General features: G+C 38.9%; 1 protein-coding gene across 1 annotated transcript in view; it reads right to left on the reverse strand.

The window, feature by feature from the left end:
* LOC122808188 (alpha-2-macroglobulin-like protein 1) overlaps positions 1 to 18,156 on the reverse strand; it is a 452,973-nt gene that overhangs the window by 105,547 nt on the left and 329,270 nt on the right. The window contains exon 18 of the mRNA XM_044079156.1: positions 6,053 to 6,182. Within this exon, the coding sequence (XP_043935091.1) occupies positions 6,053 to 6,182 (130 nt within the window). The remainder of the gene's footprint in view (positions 1 to 6,052; positions 6,183 to 18,156) is intronic.

An 18,156-nucleotide genomic window follows, 5' to 3' on the forward strand; every position in this document is an offset into this window, starting at 1 on the left:
GGGTATAAGGTTTGGCTTCTTCCTTCTTTATTTGCCTGTGTTTTCTGTAGTTAAGGGTATAAGGTTTGGCTCCTTCCTTCTTTATTTGCCTGTGTTTTCTGTAGTTAAGGGTATAAGGTTTGGCTCCTTCCTCCTTTATTTGCCTGTGTTTTCTGTAGTTAAGGGTATAAGGTTTGGCTTCTTCCTTCTTTATTTGCCTGTGTTTTCTGTAGTTATGGGTAAACGGTTTGGCTCCCTCTTTCTTTATTTGCCTGTGTTTTCTATAGTTAGGGGTATAAGGTTTGGCTCCTTCCTCCTTTATTTGCCTGTGTTTTCTATAGTTAAGGGTATAAGGTTTGGCTCCTTTCTCCTTTATTTGCCTGTGTTTTCTAGAGTTAAGGATTTGCCTGTGTTTTCTGTAGTTATGGGTAAACGGTTTGGCTCCCTCTTTCTTTATTTGCCTGTGTTTTCTATAGTTAGGGGTATAAGGTTTGGTTCCTTCCTCCTTTATTTGCCTGTGTTTTCTATAGTTAAGGGTATAAGGTTTGGCTCCTTCCTTCTTTATTTGCCTGTGTTTTCTATAGTTAAGGGTATAAGGTTTGGCTCCTTCCTTCTTTATTTGCCTGTGTTTTCTGTAGTTAAGGGTATAAGGTTTGGCTCCTTCCTTTTTTATTTATTTGTCTGTATTTTTTATAGTTAAGGATATAAGGTTTGGCTCCTTCCTTCTTTATTTGTCTGTGTTTTCTGTAGTTAAGGGTATAAGGTTTGACTCCTTCCTTCCTTACTTGCCTGTGTTTTCTGTAGTTAAGGGTATAAGGTTTTGCTCCTTTCTCCTTTATTTGCCTGTGTTTTCTATAGTTAAGGGTATAAGGTCTGGCTCCTTCCTCCTTTATTTGCCTGCATTTTCTGTAGTTAAGGGTATAAGGTTTGGCTTCTTCCTTCTTTATTTGCCTGTGTTTTCTCTAGTTAAGGGTATAAGGTTTGGCTTCGTCCTTCTTTATTTGCCTGTGTTTTCTGTAGTTAAGGGAATAAGGTTTGGCTCCTTCCTCCTTTATTTGCCTGTGTTTTCTGTAGTTATGAGTATATGGTTTGGCTCATTCCTTCTTTATTTGTCTGTGTTTTCTGTAGTTAAGGGTTTAAGGTTTGGCTCCTTCCACCTTTATTTGCCTGTGTTTTCTATAGTTAAGGGTATAAGGTTTGGCTCCTTTCTCCTTTATTTGCCTGTGTTTTCTATAGTTAAGGATTTGCCTGTGTTTTCTGTAGTTATGGGTATACAGTTTGGCTCCTTCCTTCTTTATTTGCCTGTGTTTTCTGTAGTTAAGGGTATAAGGTTTGGCTCCTTTCTCCTTTATTTACCTGTGTTTTCTGTAGTTGTATAAGGTTTGGCTACTTCCTTCTTTATTTGCATGTGTTTTCTATAGTTAAGGGTATAAGGTTTGTCCCCTTCCTTCTTTATTTGCTTGTGTTTTCTGTAGTTAAGGGAATAAGGTTTGCCTCCTTCCTTCTTTATTTGCCTGTGTTTTCTGTAGTTAAGGGTATAAGGTTTGGCTTCATCCTTCTTTATTTGCCTGTGTTTTCTGTAGTTAAGGGTATAAGGTTTGGCTTCGTCCTTCTTTATTTGCCTGTGTTTTCTGTAGTTAAGGGTATAAGGTTTGGTTTCGTCCTTCTTTATTTGCCTGTGTTTTCTGTAGTTAAGGGAATAAGGTTTGGCTTCTTCCTTCTTTATTTGCGTGTGTTTTCTGTAGTTATGAGTATATGGTTTGGCTCCTTCCTTCTTTATTTGTCTGTGTTTTCTGTAGTTAAGGGTTTAAGGTTTGGCTCCTTCCACCTTTATTTGCCTGTGTTTTCTATAGTTAAGGGTTTAAGGTTTGGCTCCTTCCTCTTTATTTGCCTGTGTTTTCTATAGTTAAGGGTTTAAGTTTTGGCTCTTTCCTTATTTGTTTGCCTGTGTTTTCTATAGTTAAGGGTTTAAGGTTTGCCTCCTTCCTCCTTTATTTGCCTGTGTTTTCTATAGTTAAAGGTTTAAAGTTTAGCTCCTTCCTCCTTTATTTGCCTGTGTTTTCTATAGTTAAGGGTTTAAGGTTTGGATCCTTCCTTCTTTATTTCCCTGTGTTTTCTGTAGTTAAGGGTATAAGGTTTGGTTCCTTCCTTCTTTGTTTGCCTGTGTTTTCTATAGTTAAGGGTTTAAGTTTTGGCTCCTTCCTTATTTATATGTCTGTGTTTTCTATAGTTAAGGGTTTAAGGTTTGGATCCTTCCTTCTTTATTTCCCTGTGTTTTCTGTAGTTAAGGGTATAAGGTTTGGCTCATTCCTTCTTTGTTTGCCTGTGTTTTCTATTGTTAAGGGTTTAAGTTTTGGCTCTTTCCTTATTTATTTGTCTGTGTTTTCTACAGTTAAGGGTTTAAGGTTTGGCTCCTTCCTCCTTTATTTGCCTGGTGTGTAAATTTTAGCAAGTCACTTCACCAGACAGTGCTGCTGGTTCCCACTTAAAAGGAGCACTCATGTGTATTGTATTTACCTTAATAAAAATTAATAAATTACCAAATAAATTCACACCAGTGTATTTTGGTGCATTAATATATCACAATATCACCAAAGAGATCACAATACATGATTTGAAATCTCTTTTCTTACAAGGAAACATCTATACAGTCAAATCATTTTTGTTGCATTTGTTAATTTGAGTTGCTTCCTCGTCTGGCTGTATCTTTAGAATTTAACCTAAGCTTCCAGTGTATACCCAATGTTAATGTTCAGTGCTAAGTCTCAGCTGTAACCATTGTGCATATCTGTTCTGAACCATTTATTTATTTAACATTTGTTAACCAGGAAAGTCTGACTGGGACAGAGCCCATTTTCAGCAGAGGCCTGGAGAGAAACACTCCAGATTCATGTTTTTGGAATGTGGGAGGAAACCAGAACACCCAGAGGGAGCACACACAAATGCAGGGAAGACATGCAGACTCTACACAGAAGACATCCCAGTCGAAAATCGAATAGGAGAACCTCTTGCTGTGAGGTGACAATGCTAACCTCTGCATCACTTATCCACCCTAAGGAAATAGTTTGAATTTCTGCTGTCTAAAACAGTCTTAGAAGCAATATTTTAAGTACGATTCATTATTTTTATTTTATATTACATTTTATTATTATTTTTTATTTTTATTTAAATAACTGTTATTAAAAACAGATCTTTTTGAAAAATGCAAAATGATGAAAGGGATCTGGGGGAAGACCCCTCATTCAAGATACAATGATAAATTAAGCATGTCTGTTATAAGAGTATTATAGCACCATGCAATTCATCTAACATTCTACCTTTTATTATATCTAATGATAGAGACCAGCATCTACATTCATATATATTTTTCCATGTACATTCAGCACTTTTGAAAATGAAATGAAAGATAAACTAGTATATTGGTAACATTTACTTAGTTGTTATCAAAAGGCATGACAATGTTATAGAAAAGAAAAACAAAAGGAAGAGGCAGATGCAAAAAGATTAAATGAATGATGTTTGAACTGAATTTAATTTTAAGTGAAATTAATGATATGTAAATTACCTACTATGTAGGTTATGAAGGAAGAGAGTCCATAGAAAAGTTCACTTCAGTAATTATTAAATGAATAATTAATGAATCCTTAAATAAATAAAATAGTAATTTCAAAAGTTCAATAACATACTAATAGTAGTATAAAGCAATATGTACTAGAATAACATTAGTGGTGGTCAACACAATTAAGCACTAGAAGAAAAGAAACCTGTATGGAGAAAAAAAAAACAAAATGTAAAGGGGTTTGAGCAGTAACGTGATGAAGAGCATGTTGAAAGATGAAGGGGGGAGAGGATTACAAACAGTGTAGACTGAGCCATATGGGGCTGCTCATTAAATCTGTAACGTTAGTTGCAGTTTGATGGGAGCAGTGCAGTTTTCAAGGAAACCACCTAGAATCCCCAGCTCATGTCATCTCTCCCTTTCTTAAAGTCTGAACTGCAGCTATTTTCTGCACTCCAGTGATTGGCTGAAACAAGAAAATTCAGTCTGAGCATGGGTTCCTCTTCCAAGTAGGAAGCTTTCTGCCAGTTTTAAACACTCTCATTAATTAGCAGTTCTAGGGCTTCATGCTGGGCACACGCCAATATGGCCTTCTATAATTTGCCCCCCTGTCATCCACCCTATCCTTTCAAAATTAGTCTGAATGTTGGAGTATTAAAGATTTAAAGCAGTAAAGAGGGCCCCAGTCAGTGTGATTGAATCGACTGGAACAGAAAGTGGGTGATCAACTGATTACATTTGGTTCATTTGTCTTAATTGATTCATTTATTTGGGTATGATTTTAAAGATCATATTGAAATTTACACTGATAATGCAAAATGATTTGATTAATGCAGTCATGGTTATTTTGTTGCTGACAATTCAACAAACTGGTTGCAACAGCATTTACTTGTCTCCTGTCTGGTTATTTATTTGTCTTTGCAGTTTCTACTTGACAATATCAGTACTAATAATTACATTTACTTAAATGTCTAAGGCATGCATCTCATTTTCTTTGCTCAAGAATTTTTGATAAAACCAAAAGTATCAGAGACAATGCTTAAATATTAGTCACTGAAAATGTTAAAAGAACAACTTTTGTATAATCATGCATTCTTTGAACAATAAGAAGTATGAAGCTCCACTGACTGGTATTAGAGACTGAACTGGAATACTAAGGGATTAATAGTTTTTTAGGCTAACTACTCCAGGGTAGTCATGCTTCTCAAATGTAGCTAGCAAGTCTTGATACCACAGAATTATTTTAAGGGGTAAATATAGGCTTGGGCATGGGTGGTCAAACATTTACAGCCTGCCACTGTGTAATGGAAACATATTGCCAGACCTGGGGTAAAGTTCTGATTCTCTATCCACTGGTCCAAGTTACACTTGACTTGGGATATGGTAGAACTCTGCTTCACATGGATAAGAAACCTGTTTCAGAGGAATAATTTCGGAGAAACATACCTGTCCCTCCAGCTTGTCCTGTTTATGTTGTAGTTGGGGTTTAGTTCCTTAAATCATGTAATTCTGATATTTGTTTTTCAGATGTCCAGCAGGTCCATCAGTGTGTCACTAGAGGATCCTTTTTTAGACCAGCCATAGATCAGCTCTCAGCTGCTCGTAGGAGACCAAGAACAGGGATAGGGCTTTGAGGCCAGAAAATTGAAAATTTTATGAAGCACTGGGCAAAAATATGAAGCAAAATTCAGGGACAGTTAATAGGTATTGCCTGAGGTAATGAAGTTATAATAGTAATTAGAATGCAAAAGTTATAGTGAAGCCTCTGTCGTGGAAAATAAGAAGGGCTGGAACCGAGCCAGGCTCAAATAACTGTCAATACATTTTTCTTCTTATGGTCCATTTAAACATTATCCTCAGGAATTTTGTTCCCAAAGCTGCTTGCATTTAGCTGCATAAATATTATTCGTTAAGAAATGGCCCACATTGTTACTTCTGGGGATGAGAAGACAGCAGTAAGTCTGGGATATAGTAAATGCAAACTGCTGTTTGCAGTCACCAAGAAGACTGACAATAACACATCCCGTATGCTTTACATATACATGCTGGAATATCTGTTAGGGATTGTTTTGGTTTTGTGACTTATGCAAAGAAAAAAAACATGAAATGCTTAATAAGGCCACTTCTATCAACAACTAGTCTTTACAAAAATTGTCAAGTCATAGTTCTGATTAGTGATAATGTCCTCCTCACCTAATTGTCAAATTCTGCAAGTCCAGTCTAAGATTACTGCACTGTAGGTAGGTATGTCGATAGGTACGTATGTACATAGGATGCATCCATTATATAGATATACCTTTGCTAGGGAGAGATCAGTAAACTCAGGCAAAGTAACTTCAAAGCTAATTCCCCTAGTCTTGGTAGTCCTCCTACACCACACATTCTTTTATTTTTGTATATTAGTCTATTTACATCAATAATTCTATTACCACAATCAAAAACATTCCTCTCTTACAAGATATATATATATCGCTCAGCATTTCCACATTTTGAACAATAAGGCATGAAACGTACCCTATAGATTCTAGTTGCCAGATCCATACTTCACTGAAGTCCGTACGCGTTTGGGATTTAACCACATATGGAGGCGGGACAAACAATGCACTGCTCCATTCACTTACAGGTAGATGAAGCCTGGAACCACCTGTTCGAAGATGAAGAGAATGGCAGTAAGAACAGATTGTGTCGATTGAAAGGTAACAAAGTAACATATTGTACTAAACTTCACTGATTCATTTTACTCAATCTACTGAAACAGTGATCCTGCAACTGTAATCTGTAAAAGAGGCATTTGCACACATATACTTATATTCCACCAAATCTGAATGTTTTATTAGATCAGCAAAAGGAAAAAATGCATGTAGGTAAGTGCTGCTTGATTACCTTATAGCTATATGCCTGTACCCTAAAATCTGTTTTAAACCAACTACATACAATGAGTAATGCTGCAGAATCATTTATTTTGGGATTTTCTATGATTAATCACATCTAGCTTAGTTAAGATTCAAATAAAATATTTTAGACACATTTAGTCATAACCTAATCTACTTTGCTAAAAATCAGCGTAGACTATATGGCCAGTCTCTATCCCTGTACCCACAACACAGAACGTCAACATGAACTGAGTGTGCTCCAATTACTAACCCAGTGCAGTATAAACCAGCAACAAGTGTTTTTGCAGGGTGGCAGGCCCCCACACCTCCTGCTAATTATAAATACTAATTCTGAAATTGCACAATTGCCAGAGAAGGGGAATATTCTCCTTACCTGGGATTGTGCATTTCATACACAACAATCATCTGTTTCTGTCGACCAAATTCTGTCTGCCAAATAGAAGTGGAGTAGTACCTGTCCAATGACTTGGCAGACCCTAGGAATGACATAGCTGAAATATCAGATGGCAGGTATAGAAGCATCTCAAAATGTCTGCATCTCATCAAAGAAGACAAGGAAACATGTAATCAAAATGGGAAGTTCAGATACAAAGAAAGTTCCTACTATGATTAAATGTAAAGAACACAATATGGGTTTGGGATTTATGATGAGTGGATGGGAAATAGAAAATTCCCCCAGGGAACACTCCAATAGCTCTACTCAACAGAGGCACTAGGGACCAAAGTCAGGTGGCATGATGCCAGGGTAATCCTATGGGCTAGGCTTGTAAAGGCTCCAGGGCCATTAGCCTAGTACACACCTATGAACCTATGAACCTATGAGTTGTTAGGATGTTTATGAGAATAATCTGCAGCCACTGCATTCAAATGTCATTAATTGCCATAATATAACCAATAGGTCTGACTAATTAATGCATGTCTTAGGTAGCTGTAAGCACTTTGGCTACAGGTTTCTGTTGTTTTCCACTGGATCTTTTGTTTTCTTGTTTATAATTTACTAGAGGACAACAGTTTAGTCTGTGTATTTTTGCTAGGACTACAGAGATCTGTGTTAACTTGCCTCACTGTGAGACTGGGAACATGTTTCTGAATCTGTTGATTTACACAAAAAACTCAGGAAAGTAATGCGTTGTCTTTTTAAACAATTTCCTTCTGTTAAAACAGTGTAAGAACTTTCATATGATCACTTTAAACAAACTCTTGCTCAACCTAAGGGACTTAATGTGTGAGAGATGTAAAGACTTTATTGAAGCAGAGGTGTACTTCTTACAGCCGGTTGCATGCAATGAGCATAATACAGTCTTACCTGCAACTACACCTATACAACATCCCCAGACTATCAACACAAAATGGTCATATGTTGATACCAGTAACATTCTCTACCCAAGCCTCCTAGAACTCAAGAGGCCTAGATATTAACCAAAGCCCTGAGATCTACCTCCTCTATGCATCCTCTCATGAACAGTTCAAAACCAGCATGTACCACACTCTGATACTTCACAATACACAATGTCAAAAGCAGGTCACACATCTGGCAAGCAGAAACTCTTAAAGTAGCAAGGCCATGACAATACATCTGGTGATGTCCTGGTCATAGGGGGCTCTATCACCAGACAGACAAATGTACCACATACCAGACTGAGCAAGGACAAGGTTATGGTTAGCTGCTTCTTAGGTGCCAGTATCAACAACACCGCTAGGGTCCTGATATCCCTTCACTCTAGGTACATGTATGACCTAGTCATTGAGCATGTGGGAGTAAATGACTTGAGACACAATCATTTGGATCATATGACAAGGCACATGATGTAGCTCTTAGAACATGCATTACAATTGGGGTTGGGAGGATGGCTTAATGGCTAAGGTGTTTGCCAAACAAACACAAGGTGCAGGGTTTGAGTCTCACAAGCGATAACTGGCTAGGCTTAAAATGGCTTGCAGGGGTAGTTGGCCTAGTACTAAACTATGAACTACCCTTGAGCAACATCCTACCTTAATGAAGAATGACGTCACAGTAGAATGAAAAGATAATTAACTTTAACCACTGACTAAGCTATTGGTGTCATGGAGTGGGCAGGGCCATATATATATATATATATATATATATATATATATATATATATATATATATATATATATACACACAGACAAACATACAGTACATATACAAATACAAATATACAGACACATATCTGGTACAAGGTGATTGACAACTCTAGCTGCTTTGCCTGCTGCACCTCTCTCATCATGACTTTTATATATTTGCCAGGAGCTTTTCTTCCTCCATAGTGCCTTTTTAGGCAAAGTCTGTCTGCTCAAACTGCCTACAGTGACAAACAAAAGCAGGAGTATATAAAGGTAGAGCTGCTGTATGCTAGCAGTCTTAACAAGAAGTTGCTTTCCTTACAGGCATTCCTAAGTCTTGAAAATATAGATACCTGTGTAGTTACTGAAACATTGTTTCAGAATAGTGAAACACTACACTTTTAGGTAAAATAGCAAAAATGTGATTGCAATTAAAGGTGGCTTGTCTGTATTTGTAAGAAGCCATTTCAAGTCTAGATTCTTAAGACAGGACAATGACCTTAAACACCTTGATATAATTCTGACAGTAAATAGAGTCCTGTACCGTTGTCATAGCAACTACTGTACACCGTCCATGTCAGCTACAGCCCATGATGCATGTCCAAGCAAACTGGCTTCTCTCCCTACAGAACTCATCACTATTCTTCAACTACGTGTCCATTAATTGGGAAATCTACACCACCATTAATATGTATGCACAAGGATTCCTAGCATTAACTGGGAAATCTACACCGCCATTAATATGTATGCACAAGGATTCCTAGCATTAACTGGGAAATCTACGCCGCCATTGATATGTATGCACAAGGATTCCTAGCATTAACTGGGAAATCTACACCGCCATTAATATGTATGCACAAGGATTCCTAGCATTAACTGGGAAATCTACACCGCCATTAATATGTATGCACAAGGATTCCTAGCATTAACTGGTAAATCTACACCGCCACTAATATGCACAAGGATTCCTAGACCTCATTAATACTGTTTCCTTAGCCCAGCTAGTTCCAGATCCAAGTAAGGGTCCCAGAATATTGGATCTGGTTTTCAGCAATACAGACCTTCATGCACAATATTTATACATATGACATCACTGGTCAACTTTGGCTGCGTTCTAATAAATGCAAAATCAGATTTGCCACAAAATCCTTCTCTCTTTAGAGACTAATATGAGGTAAATCTACTCCCGCTATCTGATGACCTGATGACATTTCAGATTTCTCATCACCATAATCACCCCATCATGCATTCTACTACATTTACCTCCTCAAACTGGTGGGCTTCTTTAAACAGCTCACTGATGCACTAGATATTGGCAATCAGTTCACACTGCACACCTGTATCTGGCATAGGTCTTTGATACCAGTTTGCTTTCAGACATTACCAGTTAGCTAATCAGATCAAATGTAACCTTCTGTTACCTGTGGGTAGTAAACTGTTTTACTGATAGAATTCAATCTATTTGTGTTGAAGGCATGCTATAATTAAAAAAAAAAGAACTAATGGTCCCCCCCCCCCCAGGGATTGGTGCTACAACCACATCTCTTTACTGTTTATTTCTATGATGTCAAGGCCATCACCAAGGGTCTGTGGCTGACCACGTTTATGGATGTCTACAAACTCAAGAGTGGTCATAAACTCCACATTTGACTTCCTAATTCTTCTGGAGGGTTTAAGACAAACTAACAAATGGTGTCTGGGTCACTGCATTAGAGTAAACGCTAAGAAATGCAGCACTATGGCCTTTGGTGAACATGGAAACCAATTTACTTACTAAATAGGTGACACCCTTTAGAATTTTCACTCATTCTTTAGAGATGTGGATACGTTCCTTTACAATGAACTATACTTTGATTACCATGTATCCACGGTAGTTCATAGGTTCATAGGTTCATAGGTTTATACTAGGCTAACTGCCCTAGGGCATTTATAAGCCTAGCCCAAAGTTATGTGGCTTACGCCACCCCTTATGTTAGAAATACTGTGCCCATTAGTTTGTTGTGCCTCTGTCCAGTAGTGACACAGAGATGATTCCTGGGGTAAACCTACGATCTCCCATCCACCGGTCAAGATTTCTCTTGAACAGAGCCAGCGAGGTGCTCTGCCTCACATGGACCGGGATTTTATTCCACAGCATGGGGAGTCTCTGGGTGATAAATCTATCCCTCCAGCACATCCTATTTATATCCGTGCTAAGGTTTAAGTCTCTTGCTCTAGTGGTTTTGGTGGATTTGGATTTTTTGAGGTGGAGCATGTCCATTAATTCCAGGTTGGTCATGGCCTTGTATGTCAGGCACAGGTCACCTCTGAGCAGACGGTATGCAACTGAATAGAGTTGGAGTTTCTTCAGTCTGGCAGCATATGACAGGTTTTGGAGTCCCTTTATCCTTTTGGTGAGGAACTTTTGGGGTCTCTCCAATTGCTGCAGGTGTCAGGTGAGATACATCCCGAATGGGGCATTGTACTCGATCATTGGTCTGATAAGTGAAGAGTACAGGGGAACAATGACCTCACTTGATCTGGATGTGAATCCCTTCATGATCAGGTGGGCAATGTAGAAGGTCTTTCGAACCACGTTAGCAACGTGTGCGTCAAATGAGAGGCCACTGTCAACCTGGGTCCCCAGGTCCCTGATAACCTCTTCTGTGCTTAGTGGGTTGCCACCTATATGGTAGCTTGGGGTTACCTTGTTTTTCCCGAAGGGTATGACTATACACTTTTTTGCGTTTAACTTCAGGCCATGGCTCTGGCACCAGCTATCAGTTTCCGTGAGACTCCTCTGAAGGATGTCTGTGTCCGATGTACTATCCACTATGGCACCCAGTTTGCAGTCATCCGCAAACTTTGTCAGCCATAGTCCTCCTATGTTTGCCTGTACTTCTGAGAAGTAGATGCCGAACAATGGGGGGCCAAGGACTGAGCCCTGTGGGACTCCACTTGTGACTGGCTTGGAGTCTGACATGGCTCCAGCAACTCTAACCCTGTGGGTTCTGTCCTTTAGCCAGTTTGCAACCCATCTTGTGGCATATGGGTTTACATTTAAGCTGGTAAGTTTCTCTATAATACCCGAGTGGGGTATTGTGTCAAAAGCTTTTGCAAGGTCAAGGTAGGCTGTATGGACTGCCTTTCCCTCATCAATGGCCTTGGTGACTGTTGCGAAGAAGTCGACCAAGTTCAAAAGGCAAGATCTGCCCTTGACAAAGCCAAACTGGGTTGGGTCCAAGGTCTGCAAGTCCCCTATGTCCTTGTTTATGAGTTCCATTATGATCCTCTCCATAGCTTTGCAGACCAGGCTTGTTAAGCTTATGGGGTGGTAATTACCAGGGTCTATAGAGGCACCGCCTTTGTGGAGTGGGACCACAGTTGCCGTACGCCACTCCTTGGGCACATATCCTGTGGTGAGGCTAAAATTAAACAGCTGCCTTATGTGCGGGTTTAGTTCTTTATTGAGTTCATGTAGCACACAGCCAGGGACCCCATCCGGTCCCACTGATACTGTGTTTTTAGCTTTAGAGAGAGCAGCTTTCACCTGCGCATTTGAGATGTCTGGGAGGCTACTCTCGGTTGGGATAGTTATCTCTCCTTTTGGGGGGGAGAGGGGGGTGAAGTTTGCGCTGAACCTGTCTGCCAGTATGTTGGCAATGTCTGTGGGTTCAGTGATTTTTGTATCATTTTGGACTAATTCTGAGCATATCTGGGAGTTTCCACCCAGGTTTCTAACATAGCTGAAGAAGGCCTTATGATTGTCTTTTGAATCTATGGCAATTTTTCTCTCAAAGTTGGCCTTGGATGATTTTATGAGGATCGTAGTTTCTTGCTAGTGCTGATCAAAGATGCCTTCCCTTTTTGGGATTTTGCTCTATCATGTAATAGCTTTCTCCTCTTATTGTAAAGTTTGTTTATGGCTGGGGTCCACCAGACTGGACGTTTGCCCTTGGTGGAAAGAGTCTTGGTTTTATTTGGGATTGCCTGATCCATGCAGTCCTGAAGGTGTTCATAGAAGGCATTTGTAAGGGCTTGGGTTGTGGTTTCCATTGGCTCGGGGGGCCTTGAAGGATACCACACCTGTCTTGAGTAGTGTGAAGTTTGCTTTAGAGAAGTTCTTCACTGTGGTCTTTTTTGTTTGGGGTGGGGGCGGGATGTGGATTTCTAGTGAGATTAGTTTATGATCTGATCTCACCAATGAGGGATATACTTCCGGTGTGGAGCATTTTGTGCCCCTGTTCATGATGATGAGATCTAGTATATTTTCTCCTCTTGTGGGGACGGTGACTAGTTGTTCCATGGCATTTGAATTTATGAACTCCAGGAACCTTTGGGCTAGAAAGTTTGGGCTTGAGTAATGTTCCCAGTCTATATTCGGGTAGTTGAAGTCACCCAATATGATGGTGTTTGGTGATACATTTATACCCTCCAGTGTCTTCAGGAAGGCTGTGTGGGTTTCCTGAGTTTGAGAGGGTGGCCTGTAGCATGCTACAAATTGTAGAGCAATTTTGCCTATGGTTAATTGCACCTGGATGGTTTCCGATGCTTCGTGCGTAGCCACCAACCTGGAGGTGTGGGTATCCTTGATGAATATCACCAGGTTATATCGTCATGGTCCAAGGAAATTCTTGTCCTTCTCTACTTTTCCTTTATCAGGCCCATAGTATTGTATAATGAATGCCCCATTTGGTATAGGTTCATAGGTTCATAGGTAGGTACTAGGCTATTGGCCCTGGGGCCTATACAAGTCTAGCCAAAAAGGTACTCTGGCTTTTGCCATCCAAGAAAATTAATTTCCTGTGCCACTGTCGAGCACAGCCACAGAGGTGATTCCCGGGGTGAATTTCCTATTTCCCATCCAATCATCAAGATTTTTCTTGAAGAGTGCTAATGAGGAGCTTTGTTTGATATAGATAGGTAGTTTATTCCAGAGTATGGGAAGTCTCTAGGACAGGAATCTATCCCTCCGGCATGTTCTGTTTATTGCGGTGACAAGGTTTAGTTCCCTAGAGCGGGTAGCTTGGAGGATTGGGATTTCTTTAAGTGGAGCATGTCCAACAGCTCTGGGTTTGACATAGCTTTGTATGTTAGGCAGAGATCACCTCTGAGTAGGCGATATGTATGTATGTCCTTGTCTAAGCATATGTCTCACCTTGACTAAGTAATGGCTTATATTATTTTAACTTTCTGGTAAAGAAACAATTCAGAAAACAAGGGAGTCTATGTCTTTAAACATTTGTATGCTTAATTATTCAATTATTCAATTGTATTCAATCAATGGCTTAATTGTTGTATGTATAAAAGGATGGTTTTGCTGACTGTCGGGTATTCTGAAGAAGTCAATCCTAATATTTGACGAAAGCGCTTAATACATTTTATTTATTCCTGTATCCTGCTCCATTTTTGTGCTTTCTGTTACTTGGTGCTTTTGTACAAATTTCCGGTATGGATTCCAGCACTCTGAGTGGAGGGGATACTAAAGGCACACACGAGGAATTAACCTCGGCTATTAACAAACTAACTGAACTTATTGGTGTATTCAACAATCAAATAGTCGGCTTGGGCAACAAGCTTGAAGGTTTAACTGGTGATTTGAACTGCCTTTCTTTGACTTTTACTTCCTCATCACAAGACTCCCTGTTCAGCATACAACCAAGGCAAGGCAGCCCAAAAAGCAAAGGGAACAGGACTGCCACGAACTCTAATGATGTTGCAGTACCTGGGACTTCCACTTCAAACACAATTACAGGAACATTTAGACAAAGACAAGAATTTGGGTCCTCGGTTAAATACAAGCAGTGATTTTAATCTAACCGAGTGGATTAATAGGGACATGACCGGGTTTCACCATTCGAACACCGGAAACCTCAACCAAGGTACTGCAAGTTCCATTTTAAACAACCTTGAAAAGTAGTTTGAAAATGAAGAAATTACAAATAGAAAACCAGTACATTAGGGAATGCTTGAAAGGGAACAAGTTCCCAAAGGGTTAAGGTACTGGCGTTTCCCTAATGGGATTTTAAATGGTTCTGAACTGCATAAAGATTTGGTTTCACTATTTAACAGACAAGTTTGTGAGTTACTACAAGTTTTAATAAGGGCCAATGACAAGAAATTTGAATTGTTGCAAAACTCTGTGAGTAAACTAGATGCTTTGTTAAAAAAATAACATTGATTTTTGTAACAAACATGAGGAGTATAACGCTGTGTTTTTTAACATAGATAAGATTGTTGAGAAAATCAAGGTGAAAAAGAGTAAAAAACTAGATAGAGATGCCAAAGACTATGAAGCAGGTGTCGCCTACCCATTAGTTTCCAATGGAAATACCAACAATGTACACATGTATAGCAATGTTAATAATGATGTCTTTGATGAACTTACTGATGACTTGCAAACCAGTGAAGACAACCACCCAGGTCCATCCCTTTAGGTCAACCCCTAAGGAGATCAGAGAGGACCAGAAACAAGGTTACACTCACCGGAGACAATCCAGTGTGGGTTTCCAGGGGGACCAACACCATTTACCCCAGAATTTTTCTGGGAAGGGGAGAGGGAGACTGGTGAATTGGCAACAGACAAGACAGGGCAAGTTATAGACAGCAACAGTGAGATTTCCATTATTTGTAATGACCATCAGGACTTCAAAATTTATAATTTAAGTAACATAGAAGTTACAAAAGATTGGGCAAACTTGTTTCAGAAGGGGTTACATTTTGTACCCTATAAGAAATTCAACATGGAAAAAACAATCCTTGACATCATACTTTATACTAGAAAGCTAAACCTGAGTGTCCATGTAAGTGAAACTGGGAATAGTTACCAGTTACCAGTTGGGTGCAAAAAAACAAGTACTTATAACCCTCCACTGCATCCCTCTTCACAACTGTTCCAAGGCATTTGCACTAAGGAAATCAGGGATTTAAATAGGGTGAATGACAATAGTAAACTGTACAATTTAACTAAGGAGGAGACTATCCTTCTAGACAGTATTTCTAACAACAGACAGATCAGAGTGATGAAACCTGACAAGGGGGGTGGTTTAGTAGTCATGGATCAGGAAAGGTAAATTGACTGTATGCTAGAACATCTTCTTGGTGACGGATATGCACAAATATCATGCAATGAATTAAACATCGCATATAGTCATGTAGACATGGTGCTTTCTGATTTATTTCTTAACAACCAGATATCTGAAGAAGAACTGTTTTTTTGCACACAGAAACATCCATGGATCCCAACGATATTTGGGATCCCAAAAATCAACAAGAACATCTCCCACCCACCATTAAGGCCCATAGTGGATGCAAAAGGTTCCAAAACTATTAGTATTGCCAAATTTTTAGACCACAAGTTAAAAACTGTCTGAGTTCATTTTCCCATATTAAACTAGAACAATTCGATCACAGCCTCAAAAACCAGCAACCACGTCAGGCCTTGGATAATCCAATTTATTCACCGGCTGTGATCGAATTGTTCTAGTTTACTTCTTTATCCTGTTTTCCGGATATTCGTTTGTGCATTTTCCCATATTATAAAAGATTCTTGGGACTGTCTCAAAAAATCAGACAAGACTTTTTTGACAGTAACATTATTTTTTTAACTATTGACATCAAAGATTTATTCAATGTCATCCCACATTATTAAGGCATTGAATTGTTCTATGATTTTTTGTGCCAACAGACTACATTCTCCCATACCAGGATTCTTACACTTAGGACTTTAATGGAATTAGTCCTGGAAAACGGTTTCCTGATTTTTGAGAGACAACTTTTTAAGCAAAAATCAGGTATTGCTATGGGGGCGGCCTGTTTTGCTAATATTGTCCTGACACAATGGGAATTGTCCCAAGTTTTCACATCTGAATGGATGACATACTGTTCATTCTATGGGTGGTACCTAGATGACATCTTTATTTTCTGGAGGGGGGACCAGGAGCAGTTGTCTGAATTCCTACTATTTCTCAACTCCAGTACTACCTTTCTGGAGTTTACCATGGTAACTCATATGGAATCCATTAGTTACCTGGATATACAGATTTCCAAGGATCTGGAGAACAACCAGTTTTATTCTAACATCTTCAGGAAACCCACATACTCGAACACCCTTCTTCATTTTGACAGCGGACATCCCCTTCATCAAAAAAGATCCTTAATAAAAGGACAAGGGGTGAGGTTGGCCTGCATGATCAGCAGAATTGATGACTTTTACAAGGAAAGGGATGTTTTATTGGGTATGTTAGTCAACAGGGAGTACCCTGAAGAATTTGTGATACCTTTACTTGAGGAAGTATCCAAAAAGAGAGTGGAAGGTTATTTCTACCCACTGTTGGGTTTGGACATTTCTAGACTCTGTGCACCTTCGGAAAGTAGGGTTTCGACAACTGCCCCATTTCAACATGGGCTTATTCTTACATACAACTTACAATTCCCTTTGAACAGGACATATTGGTGAGAAACTGGTACATTCTTATGAGCGACGAGACCATAGGAGGGAAGGTGGGTGACTCCCCTGTTATAATATACAAAAAGGATTCCAGCATTAAGAACCTCTTGGAGTCCAGTGGTAACATCACAAAACCTGATATTGGGAAAATGACAAAATGTGGGCACTGCACTCAATGAAAATACATGTTAGAGTGTGACAGAATCTTGATTAAAGGTTATGGATGGGTAAAAGTCAACCAGAATTGTAATTGTTCAAGTAAACAAGTAGTATATGCTGCTATATGCCAGACGTCTCCTGGGTTTTATATTGGCAAGACCAAAAATGCCTTCAGGACACCCGTTTATCAGCATACATATGATATAACTAAAGGCAACACCAAAAATGCCCTGGCAAAGCACATTAATACATTTCCAAACCACAATTTCAAGTTTATCATTCTGGAAAGGGTAGTAATGGATGAGAGAGGGGGACCCAGTGACTTGTTCCTTGAATTTAGAGAACTTATGTGGCAACTCAGAGTTAATGCCACTACTAGCCCAGGTTTGAATGATATAGTGTCCCTCACCAGTTTTTTAAAACTTAAAACCTGACTTTTTATTTTAATGAGGTGTATACTATGACCTTGTTTTTCATTTCTATGTAAGTTTTTATAGCACTGATATTAATTATTGTTTGTTCCAAGACATTTTGGGTTTTTATTGGACATATTTTATTGTATATATTGCTTGTTGCACAGATTTATACATACGACGTTTGTATTTTCTCTAAAAACAGTTGATAGTTTTGCATTATATCTGCAAGCTGTAAAATTTTGTAATTTAGTGTTAGGGAACACATTTATCACATATATACATTTTTTACAGTGGTACTAAGTAATGGCTTATATTATTTTAACTTACTGGTAAAGAAACAATTCAGAAAACAAGGGAGTCTATGTCTTTAAACATTTGTATGCTTAATTATTCAATTATTCAATTGTATTCAATCAATGGCTTAACTGTTGTATGTATAAAATGATGGTCTTGCTGACTGTCGGGTATTCTGAAGAAGTCAATCCTAATATTTGATGAAAGCGCTTAATAAATTTTAATTATTCCTGTATCCTGCTCCATTTTTGTGCTTTTTGTTACATATATCTCACCTTGACAGACTACTGCATTTACTCAACATGACAATCAAGGACATGACTTCATCGAGCTATGCTGATC

Source organism: Protopterus annectens, chromosome 8.part0 (assembly GCF_019279795.1).
Source record: "Protopterus annectens isolate FY-2018-M chromosome 8.part0, PAN1.0, whole genome shotgun sequence".
Taxonomy (NCBI): Eukaryota; Metazoa; Chordata; order Ceratodontiformes; family Protopteridae; genus Protopterus; species Protopterus annectens.